Raw genomic sequence first — 10,206 nt, 5'->3', positions numbered from 1 at the left:
AAATTCTCTTTTTTTGTTGTATCTCTGTCAGGCTTTGATATCAAGATGATGCTGGCCTTATAAAATGAGTTAGGGAGGATTCCCTCTTTTTCTATTGATTGGAATAGTTTCAGAAGGAATGGTACCAACTCCCCCTTGTATCTCTGGTAGAATTCGGCTGTGAATCCTTCTGGTCCTGGACTTTTTTGGTTGGTAGGCTATCAATTATTGCCTCAATTTCAGAACCTGCTTTTGGTCTATTCAGGGATTCAACTTCTTCCTGGTTAAGTCTTGGGAGAGTGTAAGTGTTCAGGAAATTATCCATTTCTTCTAGGTTTTCTAGTTTATTTGCATAGAAGTGTTTATAGTATTCTCTGATGGTATTTGTATTTCTGTGGGGTCGGTGGTGATATCCCCTCTATCTTTTTTTTTGCGTCTATTTGATTCTTCTCTCTTTTCTCCTTTATTAGTCTTGTTAGCAGTCTATCAATTTTGTTGATCTTTTCAAAAAACCAGCTCCTGGATTCATTGATTTTTTGGAGGGAGTTTTGTGTCTCTATCTCCTTCAGTTCTGTTCTGATCTTAGTTATTTCTTGCCTTCTGCTAACTTTTGAATGTGTTTGCTCTTGGTTCTCTAGTTCTTTTAACTGTGATGTTAGGGTGTCAGTTTTAGATCTTTCCTGCTTTCTCTTGTGGGCATTTAGTGCTATAAATTTCCCTCTACAAACTGCTTTAAAGGTGTCCCAGAGATTCTGGTATGTTGTATCTTTGTTCTCATTGGTTTCAAAGAACATCTTTATTTCTGCCTCCATTTTGTTATGTACCCAGTGGTCATTCAGGAGCAGGTTGTTCAGTTTCCATGTAGTTGAGCGGTTTTGATTGAGTTTCCTAGTCCTGAGTTCTTGTTTAATTGCACTGTGGTCTGAGAGACAGTTTGTTATAACTTCAGTTCTTGTACATTTGCTGAGGAGTGCTTTACTTCCAACTATGTGGTCAGTTTTGGAATAAGTGTGATGTGGTGCTGAGAAGAATGTATATTCTGTTGATTTGGGGTGGAGAGTTCTGTAGATGTCTATTAGGTCCGCTTGGTGTGGAGTTGAGTTCAATTCCTGGATATCCTTATTAACTTTCTGTCTCGTTGATCTGTCTAATGTTGACAGTGGAGTGTTGAAGTCTCCCATTATTATTGTATGGGAGTCTAAGTCTCTTTGTAATTCTCTAAGGACTTGCTTTATGAATCTGGGTGCTCCTGTATTGGCTGCATATATATTTAGGATAGTGAGCTCTTCCTGATGAATTGATCATTTTACCATTATATAATGGCCTTCTTTGTCTCTTTTGATCTTTGATGGTTTAAAGTCTGTTTTATCAGAGACTACGATTGCTACCCCTGCTTTTTTTTGGTTTTCCATTTGCTTGGTAGATCTTCCTCCATCCCTTTATTTTGAGCCTATAGTGTGTCTCTGCATGTGAGATGGGTCTTCTGAATACAGCAAACTGATGGGTATTGACTCTTTATCCAATTTGCCAGTCTGTGTCTTTTTATTGGAGCATTTAGTCCATTTACATTTAAGGTTAATATTGTTATGTTTGAACTTGATCCTGTCATTATGATAATAACTGGTTATTTTGCTCACTAGTTGATGCAGTTTCTTCCTAGCATTGTTGGACTTTACATTTTGACATGTTTTTTCAATGGCTGGTACCGGTTGTTCCTTTCCATGTTTAGTGCCTCCTTCAGGATCTCTTGTAGGGCAGGCCTGGTGGTGACAAAATCTCTAAGCATTTGCTTATCTGTAAAGGATTTTATTTCTCCTTCACTGATGAAACTTAGTTGACTGGATATGAAATTCTGGGTTGAAAATTCTTTTCTTTAAGAATGTTAAATATTGGCCGCCATTAACTTCTGGCTTGCAGAGTTTCTGCCGAGAGAGCTGCTGTTAGTCTGATGGGCTTCCCTTTGTGAGTAACCCGACCTTTCTCTCTGACTGCCCTTAACATTTTTTCCTTCATTTCAACTTTGGTGAATCTGACAATTATGTGTCTTGGAGTTACTCTTCTCGAGGAGTATCTTTGTGGTGTTCTTTGTATTTCCTGAATTTGAATGTTGGCCTGCCTTACTAGGTTGGGGAAGTTCTCCTGGATGATATCCTGCAGAGTGTTTTCCAACTTGGTTCCATTTTCCCCCTCACTTTCAGGCACCCCAGTCCAACTTAGATTTGGTCTTTTCACATAATCCCATGCTTCTTGAAGGCTTTGTTCGTTTCTTTTTCCTCTTTTTTCTTTAGACTTCTCTTCTCACTTCATTTCATTCATTTGATCCTCAATCGCTGATACTCTTTCTTCCAGTTGATCGAGTCAGTTACTGAAGCTTGTGCATTTGTCACATAGTTCTCGTGTCATGCTTTTTATCTCTGTCATTTCGTCTATGGCCTTCTCTGCATTGATTATTCTAGTTATCCATTCTTCCATTCTTTTTTCAAGATTTTTAGTTTCTTTGCATTGAGTATGTAATTCCTGCTTTAGCTCTGAGAAGTTTGATGGACTGAAGCCTTCTTCTCTAAACTCATCAAAGTCATTCCCCGTCCAGCTCTGATCCATTGCTGGTGATGAGCTGCGTTCCTTTGGAGGGGGAGATGTGCTCTGATTTTTTGAATTTCCAGTTTTTCTGCACTGCTTTTTTCCCATCATTGTGGTTTTATCTGCCTTTGGTCTATGATGATGGTGATGTACTGATGGGGTTTTGGTATGGGTCTCCTTTCTGTTTGTTAGTTTTCCTTCTAACAGTCAGGACCCTCAGCTGTAGGTCTGTTGGAGTTTGCTTGAGGTCCACTCCAGACCCTGTTTGCCTGGGTATCAGCAGCGGAGGCTGCAGAACATAGAATATTGCTGAACAGCGAGTGTTCCTGTCCAATTCTTGCTCTGGAATCTTCGTCTCAGGGGTGTACCCTGCCGTGTGAGGTGTGGGTCTGCACCTGGTGGGGGATGTCTCCCAGTTAGGCACTCAGGGGTCAGAGACCCACTTGAGCAGGCAGTCTGTCCGTTCTCAGATCTCAACCTCCGTGCTGGGAGATCCACTGCTTTCTTCAAAGCTATCAGACAGGGGCATTTATTTCTGCTGCTTTTTGTTTAGCTATGCCCTGTCCCCAGAGGAGGAGTCTACAGAAGCAGGCCAGCCTCCTTGAGCTGCAGTGGGCTCCACCCAATTCTAGCTTCCAGGTGGCTTTGTTTACTCACTTAAGCCTCAGCAATGGCGGGTGCCCCTCCCCCAGCCTCACTGCTGCCTTGCAGTTAGGTCTCAGACTGCTGTGCTAGCAATGAGGGAGGCTTCGTGGGCGTGTGACCCTCCGGTTCAGGTGTGGGATATAATCTCCTGGTGTGCCGTTTGCTAAGACCCTTGGTAAAGTGCAGTATTACGGTGGGAGTTACCCGATTTTCCAGGTGTTGTGTGTCTCAGTTTCCCTTCGCTAGGAAAAGGGATTCCCTTCGCTAGGAAAAGGGATTCCCTTCCTCGTTGCACTTCCCAGGTGAGGCAATGCCTCGCCCTCCTTCAGCTCTCGCTGTTCGGGCTGCACCAGCTGACCAGTACTGATTGATTGTCCGGCACTCACCGGTGAGATGAACCCAGTACCTCAGTTTAAAATGCAGAAATCACCTGTCTTCTGTGTCACTCATGCTGGGAGCTGGAGGCTGGAGCTGTTCTTGTTTGGCCATCTTGGGCATGCCCCTCGAGGTTGTATTTCTTAATTTGGGTAATGGTTATGTAGGTGTTTATCTTGTAATAACTCATGAAGCTATGAATTCTTTTACTACACTTTTGTGTTTTGTAGTGAATCATGTTTCAAAATTATACATACTTCTATTTTCTACTTCGACTTCTATTTTCCTTTGCTATGATTCCATATTCACATCAATGCCATTCACATTACTTATCTGTTTCCAACTGTCTTTGTCGTGAGAAAGGTAATTTTCCAGAAAGTAAAAGGGGTTATTTGTATTATTGGAAAACAAGTAAAATTCCAATGTAAATGAATACATTATATAGTTTTACCCGACCTTTTTTTGTTAAAAGAGTCAATATTTTTCTGATCTCCTGAAATGAATCAGTATTGCAAGTGTTCCTGCTTGCACTATCTCATTTAGCCATAATAATAATTCTACAATGTTGGCAACATTATTATCTTCATTTAAAACCTGTAGAATTTAGGCTAAGCAGTGACATTAAATGCCTAAGAAAGCAGTAAATTAGATTCCAAGTATGTCTGAATACAGTTCTCAACACCTTAACCAATGTGTCCTACTACATTTTACTAACTCACAAGTATGGTTAACAGATAACCAGCAATCACCTACGGTTAATGACACGATCTAATTTTGTATGTGCTAGATTAAGACTGGCTGTGGTAAATTCACAAAGATAATATAACCTTTGGTGTCTGTTGGTACCTATCAGGGTTCTTCTGGGTACACTCTGAAATTCTTCATATCTTTATAGCTCATAACTCTATTAATGTGCATAGTAGAGCATTGTAATGCAATGTTCACATGCCTATAACTGCAAGTATATGATAAAATCCCTTAAAGTTTTCAATGTCTTGTTTTCTTTAGCCTTACAGTTTAGCGCACAGGTATTAGGTGATGCTTGCTAGATTGAGAAGAATAAACATTCAGGAAAACAAAAAAGCCTGTCACCCTCACCAAGACAAGCAGTTACTGCCATACTTTTATTTAAAGAGTACCCTAAAACATGTTCTCGTGCAAATGGGCACATCTCTACTACTGTTTTGCAAATGGCCTAAAATATTTGCAAAGGGTTCCTACTCAACATGAGCCATAACTTGCATATTCTTGAGATAATTTTTAGAAAGATCAGCTTTTCTGAAAGTATCTGAGCTTCATGGTTTGCAAACACATTAATGATTTAGTTATTTTCAAAACTGTTTGCAAGATTAGGTAGGTACCTGATGCATGAGCTGCATCCCAGCTTCTCTGAGAAAAAGCAAATTTTATTCTGTCCTCTAGAAACAATAAACATGAAAAAACTCTAAATTGAATGCATTCCACATAGTAATTGGGAAGCATTTCATTATTTCATATAACTTATGAAATGAATCATGATTTTATGTTTGGTCAACTATACCAAACAATTCAAGAAGCTGTGTTATTTTTATTTTTTTATTTTTTTTGACGGAGTCTCGCTCTGTCACCCAGGCTGGAGTGCAGTGGCCGGATCTCAGCTCACTGCAAGCTCCGCCTTCCAGGTTTACGCCATTCTCTCGCCTCAGCCTCCCAAGTAGCTGGGACTACAGGCGTCCGCCATCTCGCCCGGCTAATTTTTTTTTTGTATTTTTTTAGTAGAGACGGGGTTTCACCGTGTTAGCCAGGATGGTCTTGATCTCCTGACCTCGTGATCCGCCCGTCTCGGCCTCCCAAAGTGCTGGGATTACAGGCTTGAGCCACCACGCCCGGCCAAAGCTGTGTTATTTTTATCTAGATGTAATGACATATATAATTAGTTTTTCGTTAATTCTGTTTTAAAGCAACAGATTTGAACAAGGGTTAGTTGACGTATTTGTGAATGGCTGTCATACATATTAAAATAAAGTATACCACTATCAACCTTAAAATTACATAAAACCTCTACTGAGTTCTTACAACACAATTCAGAAGAGGTTTCCGAATTTTGCTATGCTTCTCTATTGACATTTTGATATCTACTTTTTATTGTGCCTGTTAAAACTGGTAAAAACTCATCATTAAATATTTAGAATTTATATAATAATTAAATAAAAACTATTTAATAATTTTGTGAACTTATTTACTCACTGAGAGACAAAATTTGGGTATAATAGGTTACTTCTTTTTATGAAGATGTGGATTTTTAAAACAGATAGCTATCTTTCTGGGAGAGGTTAGCATTTACTTAGCTTAGAATCAGAGTAATGGATAATAACTATTAGCGTTCCATTTTCAGTCCATACCGCTTTTAAAATATGAAAAGCATATAAAATATTTTTAAAACTCTTTTTGTCTTACTAATATTTTTTCTACCAACCAGTCTCTTGATTTCTAGGTCTTCTCATTGAAGGACTTTTGCCTTCACCTGGGATTAAATATGTTACCAATACTATGAGACTCAGTTGATTATCTTTACTACACTGGGAGAGCAGCATACTTTAAGACAACCTGGAGGAAAATTTGTGTATTATTTTATTTTCACCTAATCTTTTCTTAGATCAGCATGGAGATGCCTGTAAGCAGTGGGTCACAGATATAAAGTGAAAAAGCAAGTCAAATTGTAACTAATTGCAGTGCTACTGTAATTGTGTGATTCTTCATTTTAGCATATTATAATTTGTTCTATTATAAATGTCAGAAGGGAGAGGATGACAAATGACCACATGATTTTTTTAGGCCAGTATTCTTGAGGTCAACCCTATCTGAATATATAGAGCGATGCGTATTCGCTTCCCTTCTTCCTTCTCTTCTTTCTTCTTTCCTTCTTTCTATAAATATTTATTGATGCCAACAATGTGTCTGGCTGTGGACTAGATGTTTAAAATACTATGTAAACCAAAAAGTTAAAAAATTTCTTACCTTCTTGAAATTTATATCCATGTAGAATAAGACTGTCAGCAAACAAAAGATAAATAAATTAGCTAGCACTATATTATATATTACTTAGAAGTTAGCAGATGCTGAGGAAAAAAAAATATATATATATATCAGGGGAAGTGGAATCAAGAATGAGGAGTAACTTGGAGAGCAATTGGAGGGGCTCGAGGAGAGGAGTTACATTATCTCATCTATAATGTCAAGAATCATTGGAATAACTCAGCTGTCATGTTGAGAACAAACTATAGAAGAGACAAGATAGAAGCAAAGAGACAAGCCTGGCTACCGCAATAATCCAATAGAAAGATTACTATGGTTTAGATCAGAGTGGTAGTAATGGTGGTAGTAATGTGGGTGTTAGAAAGTGGTCAGATTTTAAATATATTTTGAAAGATTTTCTTGATGATTTGAATGTTTGATGGGTAAGAAAGAGAAAGAGAGAGAGAGAAATGATTCAAGATGTTGGATGTTAGCAATTGAAGGGACAAAGTTGCAATCAACCAGAATAAAGAAGGTTGTGGGAAGTACCTGTTTGGAGAAGATAAACAATTTCATTTTGGACAATTAACTTTGAGACGTTCGTTAGAAATCCAAGTGAAGAAATCAAGAAGGCAGTTGGATATACAAGCCTGTGAATATCTACTATGTAGTGGTCAACATATAGATGGTTATTGAAAGCCAAGAGCTTGGATGAAATCACAAGAAGGGAGTATATAGGGGGAAAAAATGCCAAAGGAACCAATGAATAGTTAATTAACAAATCAGAGGAAGAGAGAACGAGTGACCACTTAACTAGGAGAAAATGCAGACACATTAGATATCTTGGGAGTCAAAAGAAAAAGGTATATCAAGTAGGTGAAAGTGATTCCACAGCAGGAAGATAAATTTAAAAGACAGCAAATTGGCCGAGTGCAGTGGCTCACGCCTGTAATCCCAGCACTTTGGGAGGTCGAGGCAGGCGGATCACGAGGCCAGGAGATCAAGACCATCCTGGCTAACATGGTGAAACCTCATCTCTACTAAAAATACAAAAAAAAAAAAAAAAAAAAGAAAAGAAAATTAGCCAGGTATGGTGGCGGGTGCCTGTACTGTAGTCCCAGCTACTCTGGAGGCTGAGTTGAGGCAGGAGAATGGCGTGAACCCGGGAGGTGGAGCTTGCAGTGAGCTGAGATAGTGCCACTGTACTCCAGCCTGGGCTACAGAGAGAGACTCTGTCTCAAAAAAAAAAAAAAAAAAAAAAAACAAAGATAACAACTTGATAACTGGATACAGCAATGAATATGTCATTAGTGACCTTGTTTAAAAAAAAAAAAAAGTGTCTGAAGTGTTGGAGGCAAACGCCCTCTAAAATCTGAATTTAACTGTGCCTTCTGTGGCAAAAAAACTCCCTCACCTAAAAGTACTTCTCTCAGTAAAAGCTGGAAATGGCCTTTTTTGTTACCCTTTTTAAACTACTCAAGCCTCAGTCCTAGGAGTGTTTATTTGTATATGGCTGTTTATCTTTTTAAATATAGTGGTCACGACCACCTGCTAAGGTATCAAATTGATCAAAATGCTGGCTTCATTATTTTATTTTCTATGATATCTGTTTGTCACTTAACTTCTTTGGCTTCTATGTACTCATGTCAATATTTACCCTCATGGGTTATGACAATTAAATAACCTTATGAAACACTTGGCACAATGCGTGGCACATAGTAAGTGTTCGATAAGTGATAGCTACTTTTGTCATTATTATCATGTTATGGAACTACAAGGCCCTGGTGGCCTCACTGGAGTTACTTAGTCACTTTATAATTCTTTCCAGATCCTGTGAAATCTGCCAGGATTCCAAGTTAATCCTGGAAATCTCAGAACTTTTTCATTCATTGAAGAAAAGACTGTGTAAAGCTTTCTTGTTCTTGAACTTGGAAGTCTCTACTACTATAAATTTACGCAATTGAACTTAATCTCTCTGCAGAACTACAGCCCACTAGGGGCCCCTCAGGCAGCCTAACCTGCTGCTCTAGGGTGACTATTTCTTGGATATTCTTTCTGTTTCTTGAATGACTCATTGGCCCTTATCTCCTTAAACATCAGGTTGCTCTGGTCCTCACTTCTTTCACCTGGAGCTGCATATCTGCCCCAGTCAGGGTCCTCCAAAGCAGTCTGAAATGCTTTTGTCTGAAATTATCTAATATCTCCCCAGACGTTGGAAAGCATTTTGAATCTCAAGAATGCCTGTATAGGAAATATGAAATAGAGAGTTGGTAAAGATGTCCAAATAGTTTGAAGGAAAGTAGTGAAAGAAAGATGGGGTAGATAATAGTTATGAACATGAACTTGGAGTCAGAAGGTATTGGGTTCAAGTCCTGGCTCCTCACTGATCTTGGGCAATATACTGGAAAAGCCCCCTTGAGAGGACCATGAAGAAAATGTGTTGATCAATAAAGCTGATTTATTAAAATTACTTACAGCAAATAAGAATACCACACAGATAGTCTAAGTAGCTCTTTAGAAGGATGAAGTTAGGGAAGAGTTTTCAAAGGATCCTCACCACCTGGACTGGGTAATCGGTAGGTCTTGTAAGGCAGGAATTTGGTTGAAAATTGGGCAGAGTCCATTAAAAATAGCTTAGGTTGGTGAGTACAACAGAATGAAGGCCCTAGAGCAGTCTTGCTGCGCAAGCAATTTATTTTGAAAAGTAAGCTGTTTTATTTGGTTTGGAGTCATATATTCTAGCAACAAGTATTTCCCAAAGCAAACAGCTTAGGAATTATTTTTTGGTTTCAGTATTACTAAGTATACATTTAGGAAACTAATGTCTGGACTGAGTATTATTCAACACAGGAAATAAAATTGGTTTCAGTTAATAGTATTTATGTTCTCTAAGCCTTAGTGTCTTTATCTTTGAAATGCATGTAGTGAGTAGTATATAGGATAAAGTATTGAAAGCACTTATGTCTGGTCATGATGTTTAGTAAATATTCAACATATGTTAGCATTATTTTATGATGAAATAAATTAGTAAATAAATAATCATTTTATTATTTGTTGTTACATGATATTATTTTCATGGGTCTTATTGAATAAAACATATGCATTTTTATGCCAGCACCAAAGAACCCATGTTCAGATATCAGACCACCTAATTTTATATCCTGGAACATCACTTGCTAATGTGGCTCCTATAGTAGATTGTAAACTCTCTTTAATTGTATTTTCATATCTTACGGTAGAAATATTAAAAGTACATTTTTCAATATTGTATTGCTAGTGTTCAAATGGAAATAACTATAACTAAAACATATGTGCTTGTGTAACCCACACCATTAACAATCATTGCTTTATTTGCAGAATGACATGAATTACATAGCATCCAGTGGACCTCTGTTCAAAGATGGCAAAAAGAGAATTGATTACATCTTGGTTTATAGAAAGACAAATATACAGTATGACAAAAGAAACACATTTGAAAAGAACCTCAGAGCAGAAGGCTTGATGCTGGAGAAGGAGGTAGGTGCTTTACTATTATTAGTTATGTGATAAAATGTGTTGGAACAGATATAATCACTTATGGTTTAGAAAGGAAAATATGTATCACATGACTTTATAAAATACATAGTTCTTTTC

General features: G+C 38.0%; 1 protein-coding gene across 1 annotated transcript in view; it reads left to right on the top strand.

Moving 5' to 3' along the window:
• The first annotated feature begins 9,930 nt into the window (after positions 1–9,930).
• Positions 9,931–10,206, top strand: part of ANO3 (anoctamin 3) — a 158,030-nt gene continuing 157,754 nt past the window's right edge. Inside the window, exon 1 of the mRNA XM_033205367.1 lies at positions 9,931–10,089. Within this exon, the coding sequence (XP_033061258.1) occupies positions 9,937–10,089 (153 nt within the window). The 5' untranslated portion in view covers positions 9,931–9,936. The remainder of the gene's footprint in view (positions 10,090–10,206) is intronic.

This window comes from Trachypithecus francoisi, unplaced genomic scaffold, assembly GCF_009764315.1.
Source record: "Trachypithecus francoisi isolate TF-2019V2 unplaced genomic scaffold, Tfra_2.0 Lachesis_group8, whole genome shotgun sequence".
Lineage (NCBI taxonomy): Eukaryota > Metazoa > Chordata > Mammalia > Primates > Cercopithecidae > Trachypithecus > Trachypithecus francoisi.
Note: the sequence above shows the minus strand (reverse complement) of the source record. Positions and strands in the feature narration are given on the sequence as shown.